At 41.1% G+C, this 24,732-nt stretch overlaps 1 protein-coding gene across 13 annotated transcripts in view; it reads right to left on the reverse strand.

Annotated features, from left to right (window-relative positions):
* ARHGEF33 (Rho guanine nucleotide exchange factor 33) overlaps positions 1 to 24,732 on the reverse strand; it is a 74,917-nt gene that overhangs the window by 48,323 nt on the left and 1,862 nt on the right. For 4 of the 13 annotated variants that reach the window (XM_061625583.1, XM_061625582.1, XM_061625591.1 and 1 more), the window contains exons 2-4: positions 10,044 to 10,093; positions 2,228 to 2,392; positions 424 to 545 (exon numbers count right to left, since the gene is read on the reverse strand). In XM_061625583.1, coding sequence (XP_061481567.1) covers positions 424 to 545; positions 2,228 to 2,392; positions 10,044 to 10,093 — 337 coding nt within the window. Of the gene's footprint in view, positions 1 to 423; positions 546 to 2,227; positions 2,393 to 5,466; positions 5,514 to 10,043; positions 10,094 to 17,060; positions 17,233 to 22,214; positions 22,343 to 23,429; positions 23,717 to 23,736; positions 24,319 to 24,732 lie in introns of those variants that run through there. The other 9 variants (XM_061625587.1, XM_061625584.1, XM_061625586.1 and 6 more) reach the window with 9 other exon arrangements.

Below are 24,732 nucleotides of genomic sequence, written 5' to 3' on the forward strand. Positions count from 1 at the left end.
AAAGGAGGTAAGAGAATGAGGGACATAATCAAGCAAAGGCTGGGTACTCCTTTCCTTTTTTTGGATGAGGTTCCTACTTCATGCTGACAGTTGAAATGGTAATGCTTCTTTCCAAGGCTGTTTGCATTTCTAACTAAAAGTTAAAGGTTGCATTTTGGCTGGCTGAAAATCTTTTGCTAAAGCTCAATGCATTTTACAAGCTGAATTTATTATATAAACACTATTCTGTCAGTTAACCTTAATAAATTGGACTCTTTGGGGGCATGACTGGGGGGGCTTCCATGATGAGCTCCTGCACTCCAAAATTTACCACTATCACACTGAGGGAGGGAAAAGAAAAGAAAATGTAGGCAGTGAATAGAAACCAATACTGCTATGAAGTTATCAAGGGCTTTAAATAATTTTCTGTCTTTAATCACTTACTTAGCTTTCAGCTTTCGAGATTCTTTCCGCTTCTCTTGCTGCAGCTGTTCAATCTTCTGTTGCATCTCTTCTTGCTTGGCACTGATTTCTTCAATCATGGACTTGGCATCATTGAGCTCCTCCTAATTAAAAAAAGAAATAGTAGCAACAGGAGTTGAGAAAAATATATCTTTTCCTGAAACATAGAATAGTAGAGTTGGAAGAGGCCTATGAGACCATCGAGTCCAACCCCCTGCGCAATGCAGGAATCCAAGCCAATGCATAGTCAACAGGTGGCTGTCCAGCTGCCTCTTGAAGGCCTCCAGTGTTGGAGAGCCCACCACCTCCCCAGGTAATTGGTTCCATTGTCATACTGCTCTAACAGGAAGTTGTTCCTAACGTTCAGTCAAAATCTGGCTTCCTGTAACTTGAGACATTATTCCATGTCCTGCACTCTGGGATGATCGAGAAGAGTTCCTAGCCCTCCTCTGTGTGGCAACATGCAAGTTCTTCCGCAGAGGAAATCTATAACAGAGACATGGCTAGCTGGTGACCCCCAATGAAGATAAACTTTGGGTGAGTAGTACAGAATGCAGATGCATGCAATGTTCTCAGCTATTGGTGCTGGGTGAAAAGGTGGAGCCTAAGTTAAGGTGGATCTCTCCAGATGCTGTCATCTTTTTGGCGCCAAGGAAAGACATTTTATACTTCCAGGTATTTGGGCAGTAATACTCTTCTGATTTGGGGATTACTTTAGACATTCACCTTATTGTTGGACAAGGGAGGATATTCTTGTTCTATAGTTGATCAATGTGAATGGATTATTATTATTATATTATTAATAATAATAATAATAGTTTTTTACAGTTGTCTCAAAGCGATGTACAAAGAAAGCAAAAAAAAGTTAAAAACAGAAAAGACAGCAGTTATATGTTAAAGAAAACAAAATTGACACCAATGGCAGACACTCATTTAATCAGCTGGGAAAGCCTTTTGGAACAAAAAAAGTTGTTTCCAGAAAGTGCAGATATGTTTGCTATGTATTGCATTTTTGTGTTTTACTTTTTTGTAAGCTGCTTCAAGACTCCCTTGGTTGGGGGAAGCAACAGACAAATTAAATAAATAAAGCTTCCACCAGCCGCAGCCAGCAGAGCTGTGTGGTGAGAGTTCTAGTCCATACCATCTGGAGGGCATCACGTTGGGGAAGGCTGATCTTGAACATGAGTGCCTACTATAAAAGGGGTTCTGTACGTGGGGTGTTGATTGGTTGGTTGACTGACTGATTGATTGATCAGTAGGTGCCAGTAGTGGCTGGAAAGGTGCTTTCGTTCTCTCTGAGGCTAATAACTGGTCAAACAGAAGAGTGAACCTCTGTGCAAAAGGAGGCATTTGCAAATATCTTGGAGTTCTTGCAACTCATAGACAATCCTATTAGACAGGATAGCTAGTATACACCACAGTTTGCTTCCTGTATATTTGCCCAGTCTTATGCGGGACGAAGGTTTAGGAGTCAAGGTGCTAAGGGATATATTTAGGATGACAGCAAAGCACAACACATCAGTAATAATAATCTGGAGTAACACAAAGGAGAACAAAATTGGACCAGATTGCTGCTGTTATGTTTTTATTGCTGATTACCTCTGAAGAAGAGCTTTGCATTGGCGCATCTGCTTAGCAAGAGAGCATGTATTGCTCCTAGTGTGTCTGTCTTTTACTTCTGCATGCTGTGTGAGGCAACTCACCCTCTGCTTCCAGTCCTCAAGAGGGCTTAATCGCCTCTCCTGAGCATGGGTGGTGGTGGTGGTGGTTGATGCATATTGCCTACCTTGAAACAATTTAGAGAGTTCTTCATCTCTGCCACTTTCTCTTCCATTGCACACCGGCAGCTTTGGACCTTCTCCTCGAGAGCATACTCCTCGTGCTGAATTCTCAAAAGTTCCTGCATTGCTTCAGTGAAACCAGTTTTAAGTTCAGAAGCCAGAGCCTGCAACTGAATAAGCCAGAATCAATATCAATGGCTCATGCCATAGAAAACAACATGGATTCTCCCATCCACTCACGTTACATAAGAATATATGAATCTGCTTTCATATATAGGTCCCAGTCTTCTACGTTAAACCTCAGGTTATGCTACCTGTATCTCTTGTCCCTTTGCAGTATTCTTACACTGGGATGCCCTTCTACCCTGACTTCCTTCATTGGTTTTTACATTCAAGCACCTCCTTAATTAAGACCCGCCTCTTCATCCTGGGCTCTTCCCAAACTACTCTTTTCCTTCTATTTCCCCCCCCTTTCCTTCTCTCTTCCTTTTCTTTCCTCCATAATGTGTCTTGCCTCTACCGTTAGATGTCAACCTGCATGCAGAACTATTTGAGCCTTTAATGTTTGTACACCATGGGTTAACGTTAAGTGCTTTAGAAAAAGCAATGGGTTGTATTCAGCGCAGTGTTAAGTCAGGGTCCCATCAGCCCCAGAATTACCACTAGCACAATAGGACTTCCCCCCCCTCCTCCCCTGCTCATCCCTCAAATTTCCCCAACTGTCCGGAGCAGATGCGAGGAGGGCGAGGGGCGCATGCAGGGGGAGGAGAGGGAGGGAAAGTCCCACTGCACCAGCAGTAATCTTTTTGCTGACAGGACAAGTTAACAGAATACTACCCAATTATTAAATATCCTCTTATTGCTTTTATTGGGTCCTTTTATTGGACAGAATCTTGCTTTTAAAAAAACCACTCAAAACTCTCAAGACTATAATCTGTTCATGATTAGGAGGTAAATAAAGAGTGAATGGTGTCCCCATTGAAGAAACCATGATCCTTGACAACTCATACCGTATTCCTTCCAGATGAACAGTTTAAGAAAGTGGCTGCATGTTTCCTGCTCTTTCTCTGTGACTGTGAGGACCAGAAAAACAATAGCTTTCTCCTGTATCCGCAAATCCTAATAGCAATCACTTTAGATTTCAATCAGGCCTATATCACTTGTGACCTACCAAGCCAGAGACAGCAGCCCGCCAACTACTTCCAGGATGGGGAACCTTTTTAGCCCAGTAGACCACCACCCCATGCAGGCCTAGTCTGACAGGTGGGTGGAGCCACCCACTTGTCAACCACCTGATACCACAGTGATGTCAGATGACCATTTTTGTCCACAGGGGTCTTCAGAAGCCCCTTTCAAAGTGCTACCTTGAGCAGCACTTTGAAAGAGGTTTCTGAAGATCTGACACTCGGGTTATTGTTGGTTTTCAGAAGGCCCTCTCAAAGCACTATTTTGCACAGGGTCTTCTGAAGGTCTTATATATTGTGGCCTGCCTGCATGCTTGATAACCCCCCTGTTTTGAAAGCCCCAAAGAGGCAGCAAAACAGTTTTGTTGAGTCCCTGGTTGACCAACATATATGTAGGGTTGCCATATTCCAGTTCCACAAATCCGGGCAGGCTAATTTGCATGTTATTTGCATATTATGCAAATTATTTGCATATTAATATTTGGATTGTCCAGTTGTTTTGCTTTTGTGCCTAGGAATTACCACCAAAAACTTGGGAAAGATGGGAGACATCTTTTTTTTAAAAGCAACATTTTCAGCCTTAAATGCCTAGACTCTAGTTTCCAACACTATGGAATATTTATTGATTGATTAAGAGGATTTATATCCTGCCCTTCTGCTGTTAAAAACAGAGCTCAGCACAGCTTACAAATATAATAAAAACAATAAAAATACACAATCAATATAAAAACATAATAAAAACACAAAATAGCAACAAACATAAAGTAAGCCAGGGCAGCAGTACGGTTAACCATTACATATACGATATATTTCAGAGATGTGGTGGGTGGAGAAAAACAAGAAGCCAAAATGTTAGGAAAAGGAGTCTTTCACACCACATGCTCAGTTCTAAATACTGTTGCAGCAAGTTTTACAAGTTCCTCCAGTATTCCACTGGTGCAGGCACTCAGACATTCAAAGTATCTGTATGTTTCTTAGGTTTTATAAAAGCAGAGTTTTGCTTAACTCAAAATTTCTTCTCCCTTTGATCAACCACATCTACACAGGTTCCACCTCCATACTCAAAATGAAACTGGGCCTGGAAGTGTGCAACAACCCCACACATACCTTGCTAATTAGATTACCAATGCCAGGATGTCTGTCTTATCGACTACTCTCCTGCTCCCCCGCCCCGGGCATCATGAAAGACCCAGTCCTGGGCTCAGAAAGAAAATAAATATCTGGTCCTCTTCAAAGTACTCATAAGCCTCTTGTTTTAATTAAAATAATAATTATAAATTCTTGCTCATCACAAATGGGAGTTAATTATCTTGCATATGCTGCTGTTGCTTCTATGGCTGTAACGGAGTGAGGAGGTTAAAGATAAGTGAAATGCAAATAGGAAAAAAAAACACAAAAGGCAGTAACACTTTCCTAAATGTAATACCATACCAACCACAACAAGATTCCTATGAGTAAGGCAGAAAACTCAGCATCCCACAACCAGTCAGGATTCATAACCAAAAACCCAAACTAAAAAAATCCTAGCAGCCAGTCAGCCAACGTCACAGAAATCCCCATGCAGCACAACCTGACCTGGGGACTGCAGTTAATGCAGAATGCTGCAGCACAATTGCTAACATGAGTGAGATCCTATCAGCACATTACACCTCTGCTCTGAAATCTGTATTGGTTGCTGATTTGCTACCAGGCCAAGTTCAAGCTGTGCTTTCCATGTTATGGGTGCCACACAGTACTTGTTTTGCTCTTGTAAGAAATCAGTCCTGTAAAGTGGCAGCACCTACGCTTTGGAACTCCTTGCCTATTGACATTAGGCAGATGCCTCTTTTCAGCACCTGCTAAAATCAATTTTCTTGAGGCAAGCCTCTCCAGGCATGTGGAAGGTATTGTGTTTTTAAATCTGTTTTTAACTCATTGTTGGTTTTATTATTTTGAATACTTTTAAGTATCTGTCCTTAACGCTTTTGCCAATAATTTTATTGTTTTAATTCTTTGTGTAAACTGCTTTGAGATTTTTTACAATAAAGCGGTATATAAATGTTGTAAATAAAAATACATACATGTTGGAGTCACTGTGGCCCTTGAGTCTCTTCCCACTTTTAGGAACCAAGGAAACTGCCTTATACTGATTCAGGCCATTTCGTACCATCATTTCTTAAATGCAGTACCATACCAACCACAACAAGATTCCTATGAGTAAGGCAGAAAACTAAGCATCTCACAACCAGTCAGGATTCCTAACCAAAAACCAAAAATATGATAAATGAAGAAATATTTATATAAGCATGACTATCAAATATATTTATTATTTACACAAACAGTAAAGATATTTATAGTGCAATCCTAGGTTTATTTATTCAGAAGCAAGTCCCAGTGTATTCAGTGGGGCTTACTCAAACAGGGACAGACATGCAACCTCAAGTGATAAGCAACTTAATTCACACAACCCAAAATTCTGAATCATGCCACTTTACGCTGTTTTGCAACTGTTTATACTTGTTTTTATGGTTATTGGATTTAAATGGCTTTATTTCTTGTTGTGAGCTGCCTTGGTTTCCAACCCTACCTCACAGGGTTGTTGGAAAGACTCCATACACGCACGCGCACACACTGCAGATGTATAAATACATACAGCTCATATAATAGTTTATTGTCAAACCAGTTGGTCATTGCAGAAAAATCAGTATTAGTTTAAAAAAATCAGTATTAGTTTCCTACAGAATAAAAACTGTAATACCTAAGTAAGCCCTGCCTACTTGCTTTAAAATAGGACTGGAGGGGAGCCAGAAAGAGTTAGAACACAAACACAATTCTTTTTTACATTCACTCCACAGTCCCATTGATTTTCAGCACATTCATAATCATGTCTACTCAAAAGTAAGTCCTATTGAATTCAATGGGATTTACTCTGGGCATATGGGATTGGCATTGCTTTTACAAAAGCAAATATTGGGAAAGTTTTCAAAACACTGCCCAGGATCTGACTCCTGCACACAAGAGGAAAAAACCCTGAAATGTATATACCCAATTTATGAGATTTTCAGATAAATGGGGGGGAAACCACCATTTTCTGGCATTGCAATGAGGTTTCCTAGACACTGCCTCAAACTGAAACACAACCCTGGCTTCACTGATTGGCTGCAATCCTGAACGGGCAGGGTTAAAGCTACGAAGTGCTATACAGTACTGTTTAAAGAAAGATTTAACAGTCGGGGGGGCAGCTGCCTTTTTTATGTATATCTCTAGAACTGGACCACCTAGAAACTTAATATTTTTTTAAAATTAAAGCTGAGAATCCGGGCCACCTAAGGGGCTAACCGGGCGCCAGGTGGCATACAAAGAATCTGGGTAAAACCCGGCTATCCGGGCAATATGGCAACCCTACATATATGGCTCATGGGCTGCGTTTGGTTTAACTGATTATACATTGTAAAGGCCTGGTCTGTACCATGTAATTTGTACTGTAGTTCTGTAGCCAATGGTTTCCTTGCAAGCAGGGCCAACCCTACCATTGGGGAGACTGAGACAACTGCCTTAGGTGGAGGGTGCTGGGGGGCAGCAGTGGCAGAGCTATGTGCACTGAAGGCCCATCATACACCCCCTAAGCTAGCCTGCTCCCATCAGCTGCACTAGAAGACACTGTCCTATTGCCATTGTTGAAGTAAGATTCAACTGCCAATCCAGTCAACTTCTGCACATGGAATTGCAGGGGGGGGATCTTGTTCTTTGTCTCAGGCAGCAAAATATCTTGTTCTGGCCCTGATTGCAAGGCAGGAAGCAAGACCAGAGCATTTTATATTACCATACACGTGGCCAGCCAGGGAATCTTAGCGATCTGCAGCTCTGGCAAAATGAGTCACTGAATTACAAGGGGACTAGTCCTATTACCTTTTGCAATAGCCACTTTAGCTATTGTTTTTAGAAGGTTATTGCGGATAGGCTATGGTGCCTGTTTGTAAAACTTTATGTGACAGCATGTGACAAGTGAATGAAAAAATAAAAACAAGGCAAGGGTAAAAAAACTCCGTGGTATGTAAACATTTAATGGTTACAATGGTGCTTCTATATTTTCTCTGTATTGCACTGAGGTGTTAAAGGTTAGCCAATGAAGTGCGCTACAAATGTTGTTGAATTCCAGTTCCCATTGGGCTCAGATAGTGGCCAATGGTCAGCAATGATGGGAGTTGTACTGTCACAAAATCTGGAGGGCACCATGTTGGCTATCCTTGCTCCACATTATAATTATTTTTTTCACCATTTATCAAGATCCTGGAGGTTTGATACACTCAAAGATCACACATCCCACTGCACTAAAATATGATCTTCCACAAATTAGCAAACATCTATACTCTATACACCCATCTCTATAATCTTGATGTTAGTTTGCCACATACAGAAAACAGATGCATGTAAAGTGCCACACACCCCAGATGCCTGCAGTTCAGGGTCATCTCAGTAAGCTCAAGCCAGGGAGTAAAGCCATATGATTTATTAGTGAAAAAATTAAAACACTAGTCTTAAACAAGGAGTAAAATTTTTCAATACAGGCACTGATTACATCACATTCGGGAAGCAAAATGTATTCACTTGGCCTTCCAGCATATTCCCTTCAGCAACTATCCTGTTTTTGGTAGGCAATTCAGCAGGCAAAGGCATGCCACAAGAGATTATTTTTAATTAAAAGCAGCTTTGAGAGACTACAATTTTGAGCAGAGAAATGACAGGATGGTGCTTAATCCTTTTCCTGCCATCAATGTTTCTGTCCAAAATTGGCCCTCCAATGCTCCCAGTAGCGTTTCAGTTGACATCCCTTTGGAAACCTGCAGGGGTTTACAGCTGGTGTACAAGGGGGATGATTTTTAGTGTGCACACATGCAGGACAGTTAAGCATTTCTCCCTGTCACTCCTTCACACGCACAAAAAATGCAGCCTCCCCCCTGAGTCTGCATTCCATGTGGGGCCAAAAGAAGCCCATATATATTCTTTCCTTCCTACTCAAAAATAACCTTTTCCAGGAAACCTTAGGAACAATACCTTAGACCAGTGTTCTTCAAGCTTGGGTCCCCAGATGCTGTGAGACTACAAGTCCCATCAACCCCAGCCAGCTTAGCCAATGGCCAAGGATGATGGGAGCTGAAGCCCAACAGCATCTGGGGACCCAAACCTGAAAAACAGTGCCCTAGATGAGTGGTGGCTGATCTCTGGATTCCAACTCCCATCAGCCCCAACCAGCATGGCCAACAGTCAGGGAAGATGGGAGTTGTAGTCCAGCAACATCTGGAGGTCTACAGACTCCCCAGCCCTAGACCTAATAGCCTACTGTAGCTAAGACAAAGTATGTTTAATTAAAATAACTACATATTCTTCTCCTATATAGCCTGATTCCATTTTCCTCCACTGTCACTACTGTTTCCCTGTGACTGTTTTTAGATTGTAAACCCTTTGGGATGGGGATCAGCCAAACCTGCTCTTGCAAATAGCCATTCACATAGATTGTGATGCTAAATATATGAACAATAGTGTGCTTGCATTGTGTAGTTTGACCCTCAAAGTTGTTTCACACTTCATCAGCATCTTCTGCCTTCATTGCACAAATGTAGTAATGTGAAGGGCCTTTACAGCTAATTGAAATTGACAGGATTTAAACACTTAATGGTTTCAGCAGAATTTATGTGTTCCAAACTTCTTTGGTAACACCTATACCTCCAAATCCAAGACCAATGCACACTGCAATGCAGACACAGATTCCTGCCTGTGTGATGGGAGAGCTCTGTGTAAATGTATCAGAATCCCTGCACACCTCTGAGACATTTCCGGATATCAGCAATTATGAGTCATAGATACACACGCCAAACATGCCCTGGGCTTCTTTGTGAGGAAGGGTGGGATACCAATTTAATAAATATAAAATAAAAATAAACTAATGTCAAGAGCTCATTCTCACTTACGCTAGACTCCATCAAAACAGAACCAGAATGTAATATTTATTCCAGATTATTTAACCCAAAATAAAGAGGGATTTGTTGGGCTGTTGACCCATAGGCATTACTGTCTCTAGTTGTTTTCCATAAAGCCTGCAAGTTTGGAGAAGTAACTGTTATCTCCTGGCCTGAGAGAGAGCAGACATCCAAGGCCAGCGGTTGTCATGGTAACGTGAGATAGCAACTGGGAAAGTTCTAACAGAGTCTGTAAGTTGTGTCTTCTGCATTTTGCCTCTGAACTGAGAGGTTGTCTTCTGTGTTTACCTTTGGAGAGAGATGTACCAGAAGGGGGGGGGGGTGACTGAAGAAACTCTACATGTATTTACTCTTAAGCCTGTTGGCCCTAATGTCTTAATAAAGACTCTTAACCTGATCTAATGTATCTGAGAAGTTTCTTGCTCAACTTAACTCCAAAGTAACGTATGCTGTGTCACGCAAGAACCGCCACCATCAACAGGGTTAACTATCAGAGTACTGCTGAAGTGCCTGTTCGGTATCAGACATATTTTCTGTCATTGTTAATTATTAATAGCATTAACATTTTAAACCAAGTTTCTATTTAGCTAGTCTGATTTGGGTTTTTAGCGAGAGTTATCAAAAGCCTCACGAATTCGTTAAGCACTTGGGATTATTCCAAGCATCTTGCTCATTTTTACCTGGGCAATCTGTGTTGCAGGGTTAATCACTGGCACACTTTCAGTTTCTCCTGTGGGAATAAAGAACTTCAGTCAATTAATGTGACTTATTAGGCTTGCTAAATATATAAAACGGGGGCATTGCGATTTGCAGTCCAGTTTAGGTGGAAATCTGTCTCTTTTCTGGAACACAGAATTATCATAATTCTGCACAAGCTACTGCACTGAAGTATATAAATTGTACAGTTTTGGGAAAGTGAACAGTGCCGCTATGGAAGGCTATAGCTAAACTAGTACATCATTGTAGAGCTGGCCTTGGTTTTATTAATTAGTAATCTTCTTACATTTATACCCTGCCTTTCTTTCATTAAGGAACTCAAGGCAGCATACCTGTACATGTGGTTCCCAAGTGATCTCCCATCCAGGTACTCACCAGGCCCAGACCTGCTTAGCTTCAGCAAGGTGGTGGCCTCGCAGCCTTCAGCCCATACCCTGGGATTATGTGTGGAAGCTCCAAATTGTGGTTGACATCTGGTCCAAATTATGTTTACATTTACAGACATTTCTAAATTTGCTTTATATTATTGTGTTTGGTTTATTAAGTCATAATACTCTTATAATCCATGCATTTATTTACATTTTGCTTTATATCAGATTTATTAGATCCATGAAATTCTAATGAAACCAAAGTAGGCAATCAGGTTTCACAGAGTTCCACTCTCACCCTGGTACTCTGTACCCTGTCTTATGCTTGCTTCTTGCCATTCTCTAGTCTGTTGTTTCTGCTTCAAAGAGCATATCTATTTCGCAGACTAAGGGTACAATCCTGTAACTACTTATTCAATAGCAAGTCCCATTGAGTTCAGTGGGGCTTACTTCCAGGTAATTTGGCATGCGATTGGAGCCTTAGGATTGTATCCAAGTCCTACTCAGAGTAGACCTAGTGACATTAATGAGCCTAAGTTAGTCATGTCTACTCTGACTAACATTGAATACCACCCATAATGGTTTAACAGGCATTCCCTCTGTCCAGGAGATCCAGGAAATTGTGGTTCTATGGGGTGAGGGGAGTTCTAAAAGAAGTCAGATTATCCTCACCAACCTACAATTCCCAGAATTATTGCAGAGAAGCTGTGGCAGTTAATAAAATATATGTGAGTTGAAATGTAGATCTGCCTTCCATGTGTCAGTACTTGCTTTAGGGAAAGTTGGGTAAGCATATTGGTGAGGCTTGGTAGTGATTATTATTGGGTTTGCCTTGAGTGTGCATGAAATATAATTGCATTTTACTTAGGACACTGAGACCCTGAAGTGATATAGCCTGACTTTCATTATCTTAAACCCCAGAAGGCCTGGGTTTCCTGAGGAAAACAGGGCACCTCTGTAACTGTTCGCTTATATGGTGATGCGCTCTTTCCGCCAAAGATGAAAGAGTTCCTGAGTGAGATGCAGAAGGAGGACGCAGGAAATACAGATCATTTGTTGCTCCTCTGTTGTTCTACAACATAAATTGGATTTACTGTAACCCTCAGTAGCTTTTGCTGTTTGGTCAGATCTTTCTTCCTCTCAGGGAAGGCCACCTCTGGATGGAGTTAAGATGCTAAAATTGGAAGAATATTTTCTTTAGGGGAGCCTTAGCACAGCGATGGGGAAACTCTGGCCCTCCAGATGTTGTTGGACACCAACTCTCATCTTCCCCAGCCAGCATGGCAGATAGTCAGGGATGACAGGAGTTGGAGTCTAACAACATTTGGAGGGCCGCAGGTCCTTTATCATTAGCTTGGCAGGTAGATACTGAATTTATACTCAGAACCTGAAATATCCTAAGATTTGTTTCCGAAGGAACATATTCCCATAATGCATGGCATCATACACAGATTTTACTCCAATACAAAGAGTTAATAGTTATAATTAATAATTTCCCATGTAGAGAATTTCAGAGCTGCAAACACCTTGGGAACAGAGTCTATTCATAACTGGCTACTTACAAATATACAACTGGTAAGTTTAAACAATAAATGGCTATGCCATGGAGCCCTCCAGATGTTGTTATTGGACTACAACTCCCATCAGCCCCAATCAGCATGGCCAATGGCCAGGGATGATGGGAACTGTAGTCCAATAACCTCTGGGGGGGACCATATTGGCTTCCCTTGGCCTAAGCTTTTATATTTATTATACAGCCAGAAGAGTGGCTGTACACTACAGCCAGCATGAATTTTTGACAGTCCACCATGTTGAATTGAAAATACCCCCACATGCCATTCGTCTGCTTCCCATAAGCTCATTTCAAAATAAAATATTCAAAACTTATAGTTCTGAACTCAGAAACGCTTGCTTCACAGCCCTCTGTTTTCATGGCGCTACACAAAACAGAGAAAATTCAGAGTTCAAAGTCTAAAACAAGAGGGGGGAAATTCAGACCCCTGGTGGACTTTTTTCTGTCAGTGGTCTCATAATTTGTTGAAATTAATTACAAATCAGCCATGTTCACAGAATACCTGTAATCCTGTTACTGACCTTGCCCCATACTCTGACCTTCATCTTCTGCAGTTTAAAAGTTAAAAAAGAATAACTTTTTTAAAGCTAAGGAAGTTTTCAATTCTCTGTATAAAACAGCAATAGATAACCGTGCTTCGTCATCACTTGTCCAATTCTGTTATTGCTATTGCTACTTGTTATTTATCTTCTCATTATTACAAAAAAAGTTAAGTTTTTTGTCTCCTTTCTCTCTTCTCTATTAAGAGCAATTGTAGTAGTTTCCCAGATGGGCCTCTCTTGAAACGTCATTCCACACTGGTGAGCTAGAAGCAAAAAGCTTCTTTGGGTTTTCACAGATCTACTTGTCCTTCCTAAGAGAATCTGGATCAGAAGCAGCCCTCTGAGAACACTGACCTATTTATTCATTCATTTATAACTTTTTTATACTACTTAATAACTCTCTAAGAGGTTTACATAAAGACAATAGGGTTAGGTTTTATTATTATTGTTGAGATTTGTAATGTTTTAATGTATTTGTATGTTTTTATTTTGTACGTCACCCAGAGTGGCTGGACAGCCAGCCAGATGGGCGACTAATAAATTTAATAAATAAATAAAATAAATAAAACAATAAGAATAAAGCAATATAATTTCCTAAAAAGAAGACAGAAACACAACTATGTATCAGATAAAACTGAAAAATGAACAATTTGGGTTTTTAAAAAAACAAAATCCAAAATCAGAGTCCAGAAAACTTGGATAAATATATTAGTGATTAAAAGCCATTACTTTATCTGTCTCATGGATTACCCAAGGGAGGGCATTCCAGAGGATGGCTGCTATTGCGGAGAAGGGCCACTTCCACATTGCTACTAAGTGACCATCTGTTGGTCATTCTAAGATCAGCAGAGTCTCCTGGAAATATCTTAAAGATCAGCTTTGTCTGTACTGTACTGTCTGTTAGGTACCCCTAGGTATCTAGCCTTGACGGCTCTGTCATTTCAGCGCTTCTGATCCCTGCAGTCCAGATCTGTGTCCAAGGAGCTCAGCTCACATTGGTCTTTGCTGGGCCAGAGTATTGACAAGGACCAGTTAGGACTGGGGAAGAAATTCAGTTTAAAGGTGAACCTACCTAATTTGCAAGCCGAAACATAATCATCCTTTGAAAAAATCGCACTTTCTGAATTTTGCAAAGCAGTTCTGCAGCCGGATAATGTGTACAAAAATGCATCTACTATGGTAAAGGGTGCATAAAAATGCATATATTCATGAAAATGACATATAAGAATGCATTATACCAGGAAAATTATTCTGCAAAAAATGTGAATATTAGGCAAAATTGCATACAAATATGTGTATATAAGGAAAGATTTGCTGATGAATTTTAATAACAACTTTAAAAAAATCACAAAGTGATGTGGAAATGTAGAAAACTGAATTTAAGATTGGAAAAATGTGAAAGAGAAAGAGAAATTGACAGATTCACCTATCTCTAGGAGCAGTGTAGGATTAGCAGGGGTTTAGCAATCCATACTGTTCCATTGACCCCTGGCTTTAGGTTTCCTGTTTTCTATAGGGGAAATTACCTGCCATTCCTCAAGAGACTTCCTATATTTCTGGTTGGGTGTTACAGATGGTATTTGCCCTCAGAGGACAAGACTGTGATGGGAGCAAAAGGTTAAGGCTCCTTCTACCCCCAGTCCCAATCTGGATATTCCTCACCCGCCTCTCCCATGGCTGCTATTTAAATGAGTGAACAAGATGCGAGACAAATGAGTGACTGCTGTATCACAAAAGCACAAGAAAGGCAGCATGTATTAAACTCCTGAAAAATTCCATCCTTCACTACTGATCTTATTTTTGTTTAAACACACACAAAGACAAACACACAACCCTGATAACAGAGCCGAGTAACTTCAAATGAGCACTTTCATTCCTTGGAGGACATCAATGAATTAAAAGCATCCTGAAATTAATTTCCACTTCAGATAGTACTAGGGAATAAGACTTGGGGGTGCAGAGCTATCATTTTATATAACCACTAAAAATAATATTAACACCTTCCTGCCCCCCAACCATTTCATGTGAAGCAGTTTCATTTAAATGTAGAAATAATGATCCTTTTCTGAAAGAGAAATTATACCTTCCAATGCTCTCACCTATACCAGGTGGTTAGCATTCCATCTGAAACTCTAGGTAAGACCAACAATTACAACTGTACATTGGGTATATTTTGACATTTCCACACATAGGGCTATAAAGAGCATACAGTTCTCTCTTCTGTCCCAAGATGGCGGCGCCCGTGTGGACGGCAATGGCGGCTCGGAGGCGCCTCGAGGCCTTTGTAGGGAGACTTGGCAATACTTCCTGGCATCTCTGTGCAAGGCGGGATTTCCGGACCAGTGTTGCCTACTGCAAGTAGTATCTGAGACAGGCTGACATACATTAAGAGTGAAGGAAGGAGGTGCCTCTGTGCAGCTGCTCAGCCTAGGAATTATCAGTACCAGAAACACCCCTTTCATACAGAAACCCGCTCCTGTTCCGCCTGCTCCCAGCGTTCTTTTCAGCAGTCTGATTTTTGGGGAAAACCTTTTTGTTGTTCTGGTTCAGTGACGTGAAATTGAAGACCCATGTTGAAGTGTTGCAGGTTACCCAGAGAACAGTGAGATTCTGTCCACCTCTGGTTTATTGTGTCTTGTGGCATTAGAGGGTTGAGTTGAGGGCAGGATCGTCTTCTACTATGTATTGTTTGTTATCATAATTTATATTGTTACACTGTATTTTATTGTATTGTATTTTGCTGTATTTATTGTATGTACGTCGCCTAGAGTGGCCACTGGCCAGATAGGCGACACATAAATTAAATTTATTATTATTATTATTATTCTCACAATTTTGTATCACTATTGAATATTGTCAAATAAAAGGTACTAATCTAGCCAACAGAAGTAGCACAAGGCAAATTATTTACCTCAGCTCTTCTCATTATTTTGGGACTCACCACAAATTCCCTAAACTTACTTGGGAAAAAAGACTGTCGGAGTCAAGTACAGTTGTTTTCTTCAAAATGAGGCCACAAATCCTAGGAGACATGATGGTATCACTATTTTGTGGTATGTAAAGTTATGGCCATTCTAGACATCCTCTTTACTGAATATTCATCATAACCTGCTCGTGATGGGTTGTATTCAACTAACATTTCCTCAGAATAGACCCACTGAAAATAATGGCTATGACTAACTTAGGTCTACTAATTTCAATGGGTCTACTCTGAGTGAAAGGTAATTGATATTGGGGCGGTTATATGCAATCATGTCTTCAGTACCACTTGCACCTGCAAACGCTTTGGGGTAGTTATACTGCTTCTTTTGCAACAGGCGTATGTCCCATAGTTTCCTGCTAAAATCCTGTAGCTTTTCATATCACAAATGTTCCAGGGTTGTTGTTGTTGTTATTATTATTAATCACTTGATCTCCAAGCACAACAAAACAAAACGTTTTGTTCTACTTTTGTTGCACTGCAATGAAAGAGTGGAAGGGCCATAGCTCAGTGGTAGAGCATCTGCCTTGCACGCAGAAGGCCCCAGGTTCAGACCCCGGCATCTCCTGGTAGGGCTCGGACAGACTCCCTGCCTGAAACCCTGGAGAGCTGCTGCCAATCAGTGTAGACAATACTGAGCTAGATGGGCCAGTGGGTCAGACTCTGTATAAGGCAGCTTCCTATCCTCCTAATGCAGTAGCAACATTGGGAATGCATCACAGAAGAACTACTAAAACAAAATGGGTTGCGAACAGCCCAGTATAAATTCACCACTATTTACATTGCATCAATGACAATGCAAAAAAAAAAAAAAAAAAAAGTCTGGAGGGGCCCTTATAGGATTTCAGCAGGAAGCTATGGGACATGCACCAAGTGGAAATGAAGCAACACATCTGCCCCAAAACTTCCTGCAGGCGTAAATGGTATTGGAAGTGGAATTGCGTATAAACACCCTGATACCGTCATGATCACGCAACATCACGAATGCACAATCAAAATGAAGTCTGGAGGGGCCCTTTGTGGATTTCACTGTTGAAATAGCTTCAGTGTCTAATGTATGAGGTATCTGCCTGTTTGAAGCACACCAGGGTGCTGTGTTTCTATGGGCTACACCGTGGAGCCACTGTTCCTCCTCCTCCTTCAGTGTACAGCCCTCAGTACTACTGCTTTTAAAACTAAGTTTTGTGTGCTCTCATTTGTTAGCAAGAACATTATGAATGGAATCCATCTGGTGCCTTTGTGCTTTTGATTCAGCGGAGATGTCCACTAATAGAAAAGGAGAAGCAATTCTCCCTTCCCTCTGCTCCTCCCCACATCACCTCCCACCATGTTCCAGAAGGTCCCCCAACTCTGGGGAAAAGATGCAGGTGAGAGAAACAAAAAAATCACCTCCTCTCCTCTTCTGTTAGTGGACCTTCACGGGATCAAAGGCCCTTGCATGAGTGCCATTGGATAGGGCACCAATTGGATCAACCCCTATGCCAAGATTTTAATCTCTCTTTCAAAATATATTTTACCTGCTTTTCTGTTTGAATCCATGCTTCTTAAGTAGGTTGGGTATTTTTTCCAAGTCCAGTCAAAACATCTTCAAAGACCTTATAGTGTTTGCAAAAAAACCCAAATAAAACTGTCCCATGGACTTGAAGAACTTAGCATGTGAGTTCTCTGATGAATCAGATGATCCAGCTCCTATTTTCAATTGAGGAAAAAAAGTATAATGGAGTCATTGTTCTACTTTTTGCCAGCACTGCCATGCCCTAGGATTCCCTCCCCCCCAAAAATTTATAACTTGCACTTCATTGAATATTTTGGTTTCATGGCTCCATCTATAGAACCGTTCTCCTACTATATGAAGGGCTTTTTCAAAAATAATTTTCTTGAGCTAGGTAAAGGGAACTGAACCTTTCCCAGTCAATTTGCTGATGGGGTCAGCTATCCCACCAGTTATATTATTGCCAAACGATGAGTAAAGGGGAGGCCTATGCAGCAGCAAAAGAAAAAGCAAAGTCACTTTTTGTACTCTGAACTTGGCAGAGTGCTGTACTGACCACAGAGTGGATTTGTTGGCTGCCAGCTGGCCATCCCTAGGATAGAACAGAGGTAGCTAATGTGGTGTCCCTCAAGATAGTTGGACTACAATTTCCATCATTCCAGAACCATTGGCCATGGTGGCTGGGACTGATGGGAGATGGAGTCCATCATCATCTGAAGGGTACCATGTTGGCTACGCCTGGGCCATTGCAAATAATTTGTTATTGCTATGTGCCTTCAATTCGATTACGACTTATGGCGACCCTATGAATCAGCCACCTCCAATAGCGTCTGTCGTGAACCACCCTGTTCAGATCTTGTAAGTTCAGGTCTGTGGCTTCCTTTATGGAATCAATCCATCTCTTGTTTGGCCTTCTTTTTCTACTCCCTTCTGTTTTCCCCGCATTACAGTCTTTTTTAGTGAATCATGTCCTCTAATTATGTGTCCAAAGTATGATAACTTCAGTTTCATCATTTTAGCTTCTAGTGATAGTTCTGGTTTAATTTGTTCTAACACCCAATTATTTGTCTTTTTCGCAGTTCATAGTATGTGCAAAGCTCTCCTTCAACACCACATTTCAAATGAGTTGATTTTACTCTTATTTTACGCTTTTTTCACTGTCCAACTTTCACACATACATACATAGAAATCGGGAATACCATGGTCTGAAAGATCCTGACTTTAGTGTGCAGTGATACATCTTTACATTTGAGGACCTTTTCTAGTTCTTTCATAGCTGCCCTCCCTAGTCCTAGCCTTCTTCTGATTTCTTCACTATTGTCTCCAGTTTAGTTAATGACTGTGCCAAGGTATTGATAATCCTTGACAAGTTCTATGTCCTTGTCAACTTTAAAGTTACATAAATCTTTTGTTGTCATTAGTCTTCTTGACATTCAGCTGTAGTCCTGCTTTTGTGCTTTCCTCTTTTAACTTTCATCAGCAACTGTTTCAAATAATTACTGGTTGTGCATCAGGACAATCAGATGCTGTGGCACCTCCATTTCTTTTAAAGCATTCCATAGTTTTTCATGATCTGCACAATCGAAGGCTTTGCTGTAATCTATAAAGTACACGGTGATTTTCTTCTGAAATTTCATTATTCTGTTCCATTATCCAACGTATGTTTGCGATATGATCTCTGGCACCTCTTCCCTTTCTAAATCCAGCTTGGACGTCTGGCATTTCTCGCTCCATATACGGTAAGAGCCTTTGTTGTAGAATCTTGAGCATTACTTTACTTGCATGGGATAGTAAGGCAATAGTTCGATAATTACTGCATTCCCTGGGATCCCCTTTCTTTGGAATTGAGATATATATTGAACGCTTCCAGTCTGTGGGCCATTGTTTAGTTTTCCATATTTGTTGACAATTTTTTGTCAAAATTTGGACAGATTCAGTCTCAGTAGGTTGTAGCAACTCTACTGGTATGCCATCTGTTCCTGGTGATTTGTTTCTTCCAAGTATTTTAAGAGCAGCTTTCACCTCACATAAAATTTGTTTCTTCGTAATACAGTCCCTCTGTGAATAATCTGTCATTCTTGCATTTCTTTTATAGAGTTCTTCAGTGTATTGCTTCCATCTTCCTTTCATTTTGGTCAGTCGGTGTGTTCCCATTGATTATTCAACATCCCTACCCTTGGTTTAAATTTCCCTTTCATTTCTCTAATCTTTTGGAATAGGGCTCTTGTTCTACCCTTTTTGTTGTCCTCTTCTATTTCTATACAATAACTATTGTAATAGTTATCTTTTCCCTATATACTAGTCGCTGTATTAAACATATTTCTGTCTCCTTTTGCTTTCCTCTCTTTAAGCATTTAAAGAGTTTTTCTCTCTTTTTAATGAGAGGTATTGTCTTTTTAAATTTTTCCCGATAATGTCTCTGACCTCACTCCATAGTTCTTCTGGTGTCAAGTAAGTTTAAAGCCTCAAATCTGTTCCTTATTTGATCTTTATATTCTTCTGGGATGTTATTTAAATTGTATTTTGGCATTATTATTGCTTTGTTATTCTTTTTTAGCTTTACTGTGATTTTTTATATGACCAGAGCCTGGCTGGGAGTCCAGAGTCTGTGAGTTCAAATCCCTCCTCGTGTCTCCTAGGTGTCAAGGGCCAGCTAAAGATCACCCCCACAGTGAGTGGCTCAGGGGTTACATGCCCTGTCACCTGTGCAGCCATGGGCAACCTGCGTAGTCCCAAGGAGCCCAGTCGCCCACCAGCTGGCAGTTGCATACAAGGAAGGGGCTGGCTTGTGCAGCTGTGGCAAGCTGAGCAGGCCCTAGCCAGCTGGGGAGGACTAGCCTCAGAGGGAGGCAATGGTAAACCCCCTCTGAATACCACTTACCATGAAATGCCTATTCATAGGGTCACCATAAGTCGGGATTGACTTGAAGGCAGTCCATTTCCATTTAATTTTTTCATATTCTTCTGGGATGTTATTTAAATTGTATTTTGGCATTATGATTGCTCTGTTGTTCTTCTTTAGCTTTACTCTGATTTTCGATATTACCAGTTCATTATCTGTATCGCAGTCTGCTCCTGGTCTTGTTTTCGCAGAAAGTATGGAACTTCTCCATCTTCTGCTACCAATTATATAATCCATTTGATTACTATATTGACCATTTGGTGATGTCCACGTGTACAGTTGTCTTTTTGGTTGTTCAAAAAATTTGTTTGCGAGAAACAAATTATTGGCTTCACAGAATTCGATGTTTTTCCTGTGCTTCATTTCTATCTTCTAAGCCCCATTTCCCCACAATTCCTAGTTCTTCTCTGTCTCCTAATTTTGCATTCCAGTCCCCCATGATTATCAGCACATCTTGTTTTGGTGTGTGATCAATTTCTTCCTGTACTTCTACATAAAATGTCTCCAATTCCTCCTCTTCTGCATTTGCCGTTGGAGCGTATTAATAGGTTTCCCATTAAATCTCATTGATATAACTCGCTCAGACCTTGCGTTATAGCTCTCAATTGTCCTTGAGTTATAATTGACCTTGCATTATAGCTCTTAATTGACCTTGCGTTATAGCTCTTAATGATCCTTCAACATCAACTTCGCTGGACTGGCCATGTTGTTCGAATACCTAATCACCGTCTTCCAAAGCAGCTGCTTTACTCCCAACTTAAGGATGGAAAATGGAACATCGGTGGACAGCAAAAGAGGTTTAAAGATGTTCTTAAAGCGAATCTAAAAAAATGTAACATGAACATCGACAACTGGGAAGTCTTGGCCCATGAATGTCCCAAATGGAGGTCGGCTATTATCAAAGGTGCTGTGGACTTTGAAGAAGCACGAATACAGGGCGAAAGGGACAAACAAGTGGAAGGCACATCAAACAAATCCTCATCATGACCATCTTCCATCTGGAAACCTATGTCCTCACTGTGGGAAGCTGTGTGGATCCAGAATTGGCCTCCACAGTCACTTATGGACCCACTGTTAAAGACCTTACCTTGGAAGACAATCTTACTCAGCCATGAGTGATCGCCAATGGAACTGTTTTTGCTACATCACTTCTCACTATTAAAGCAACTCTGTTTCTTCTTAATTTCTCATTCCCTGCATAAAATATTTTGTAGTTGCCCGACTAAAAATGTCCCATTCCCGTCTATTTTAATTCACTCGTGCCAAGTATTGTAATGTTGATACGTTCCATTTCTTGCTTGACAATTTCTAACTTTCCATGGTTCATGCTTCTCACATTCCATGTTCCTATTGTGTGTGTCATACATCTCCAGACTCTCCTTTCGCATCTGTGCGCATCAGCCTCTGGCCTTCCTTTTGGCTTTGACCCAGCTGCATCATTAGTCACAGTACTACTTGTCCTTTGTTCTTCCCCAGTAGCTCATTGAGTGCCTTCTGACCTGGGAGGTCTCATCTTCCAGCACTATCTCATGTTGCATTTTGGATACTCTGTTCATAGGGTTTTTGTGGTAAGAGGTATTCAGAGGTGGTGTACCATTGCCTTCCTCTGAGTTTGGTGTCTCACCTTGGACCATTACGCCTTGGGTGACCCTGCTAGGAGTCTAGCCTCTTGGTCTAGACTCCTGACAGCATTGCTGTCAGCTTCTTCAACACTCTCAAACCCCCTCACCATGTTAAGGTGTGCATCCTAGAGGGGGATTGCAAATAATATGGCACTGCAAATAAGCAGTTGCAATTAAACATCAGGATGTGTTGGTTTATATATGTAAATATTAGTAGTCAGCAAAACTTTCTAGGAGAACAAATAGACCTACATGACTTGTGACCCACTACAGCTTGACAGCTACAGTGACCTATTGCCAGATTTATTTTTTTGAGGTGTCCATGGCTACTAGGCACCTGGATTTCTGTATCTCTGTCAAATAGGACAACAAAGCAATGTCATGCTGTCCACTGTTGTCAAAAACCAATGCTGTTTTAAGTTGCATTTGGAGCAGCACGGTAAACAAATATGGGAAATAAGTCTGCATAACACTGGAGGGACTGGTTTTGAATTACTGCAATTCATTTGGAGCACCAACACTCAAGAAAGCTGACAAACTATAAACCATAGGGAGGTAGGAAAAATTCACAGAGGATGACATGGCACGTCAGACTTCAGCTTATGCTGCTTCAAACACACAGTTAAAAAGTACGAAGGATCCAGAGGAGGCTTACAAGGATCTAATTTTCTCCTTCCACTCTTCTTCCTTTGTATGCCTTATCTTTCTCATTTTGTAAGCTTGATGCAAGGGCCTCTCTCACTCTCTCTCTTAGTGTAAGCCACTTTGGGAGACAATAATTGTCTGAAAAGTGAGATAAACATACAGTAAGTAAATAAATAGCACAAATTGTGAGCTTCTAGAAGTCATTTGAGGGAAGGCTGAAGGAAATTAGTATCTTTAGCCTAGAGAAAAGATGCTTAAGGGGGAAAACACTGTCAGTTTTCAATTATTTAAAACAGGACTACATGGCTTGTGACCCACTGGGTCAAACACAGCCCGCACCAGTCATACACTGTGGCCTGCCAGGTGCTTGAAAGCTCCTCCCTGTTTATTTAGAGAGAGAAATTTGTATCCTGCCCTTCTATTGCTTAGGCACTACTCGAGGTAGCTTACAGCAATTTAAAATCACATCACAATATTCCAGTAAAAATACAACATCAAAATTACATAAAGAACATTAAAACTACAACTAAGGTAGAGACTGCAAATCAAATCAGATATAACTTTTACATCACATATGGCTCTCTCTCTCTCTCCAGATGTTGTTGGACTCCCAACTCCCATCAGCCCCAGCCATCATGGCCAATGGTCAGGGATGATGGGAGATGTTGTTCAGCAACATCTGGAGGGCCAGGGGTTCCCCATCCCTGCCTTATGCAACATAGGACATACGGAGCAGGCAAAAAGACAGTTAGAGAGGGGACTTCACGAGGGCAAGGTGTTCCTCAATATTGGTGCAGCCACAGAGAAGGCCTTCACTCTTGTCCCACCAGCCAGCTGTGCTTCCACACTAGATGCAACACAGAGAAGGGTCTCTCCTTCTGTTCTTAGGGAGCAGGGCAGGGTGGTATGGGAGGAGGCAACCCCTCAGGTATCGTGGACTAAAGCCATATAGGGCTTTAAAAGTAATCACCAACAGTTCTGGCAGCCTGAAGCAGGCAGCAGAAACAAGGAGGCTTTTGAGCCCTTGGCGTGCATAGGCTGCACTGGCGATAGGATAACAAAAAGAGAGAGAGCAATTGTATGGCATTTCCAGCTAAGGTAGGACATGAAACAAGGAGTTTTAACTTTAAAGAGGTATATTTAAATTAAAGATGGGGAAGGGGGACTGCCAAGAGCAGTAAACAAGCACAAGCTCCAGAAGAATATCAGCATCTCTTTCAATGACCTGTTGCCTCAGGTGACATGAGAATCCACTGCGGATAAACTTCCAGAAAAAAAAAAGATCCCTCTTCAGGCTGTCATGGTACATCCTATGGATTTTAACTATAGGTTGAAAGATGTTCATTGTGGCCCTAAAACTGCAAAGTCACTTAGAATTTCCGGTTCCGGTGGACGACGCAGGGTGAGCTTCTGCTCGCGTCCTTGGCTTTTATTTACCTTATGATTAATTGATTTTATCCTCATATTTTAAGACGAGTGATTTTGAGACAAACAAATGTTATACTAAGCTCACTAGCTTTCAGCTTACTGACCGGAGAATTTTCCAGTGGCTAAGTGCCAATTTTAGCCAGCGTCCTTGGAAACCCTGGAAACTATCAGTTAGTCTGATAGCTAAGAGACTTGCTGTAATTGTCCCTGAATGCTTTTAAGTTAGACAATGGTGCTAACAAGGAAGGAGAGGAAAGCCCTCGAATTCCCTCCTCCCTTAGAGAGCTTGCCTGAAAAGGGAAAGAAAAAGAGGAGACGGGGAGTGTTCCAGTTGGAATCGCCATCATCTTGGCAAGCTAAAAATCCACTTAAAGAGCCAAAGGGGCAGCTAAAAATAACGAACTTTTTTACAACTATATCACAGCAGCATACCGAAAGGGACAGCTGGCAAGCTGCAACTACCCCTTTGGACTGGTTCCTTCCTCTTAAGGCTTATTCACATAGCTCAAAGAGAGACCTTTTGGAGGTGGATTTGGCCGCCGAAATAGCACTGGCAGAAAGCCAAAACTTAACTAATTTAGGTTTTTCTGAACTTCCGATTGATAACCCTTCTCAGGAGACTACTGACTTGACGCCTGGATCCCACTTGGAGCAAAATGCCTGTATATCTAAATCTCCGATGGTAGACTCTATTCTATTAAAGGGACAGCAAAAAATTACAAAATCTTCTTTAGCTGTCCCCCGTATCCTCCCTGAAAACCTTCCTGAAAAGGTTAAAGGGCCTGAGTCACTACTTTCCACAGAATGGTCTATGCCGCTTAAAGGCTTCTCTTATAACTATAAAGGTGACTATTTAGCGAAGTCACTTAAGCCACACTATAAACTTTTGTGGTTGCATGGGGGCTAAATACATATTGAATATAATGCATGTAATGAACCCTTGTCAATGCCTTACAAAATGTAGAGAAATGGCAGGAGGAGGGGTTAATTAACTCCAAAGAAAAGGAGTAAGTAACTGCAGCAGCCTCTGACACATCTAGTTGGAAGAAACTGTGTTGATTTCTATGGCCCTTGCTTATATCATTACCATCAAAAATCTA

Source organism: Rhineura floridana, chromosome 4 (genome assembly GCF_030035675.1).
Source record: "Rhineura floridana isolate rRhiFlo1 chromosome 4, rRhiFlo1.hap2, whole genome shotgun sequence".
NCBI lineage: Eukaryota > Metazoa > Chordata > Lepidosauria > Squamata > Rhineuridae > Rhineura > Rhineura floridana.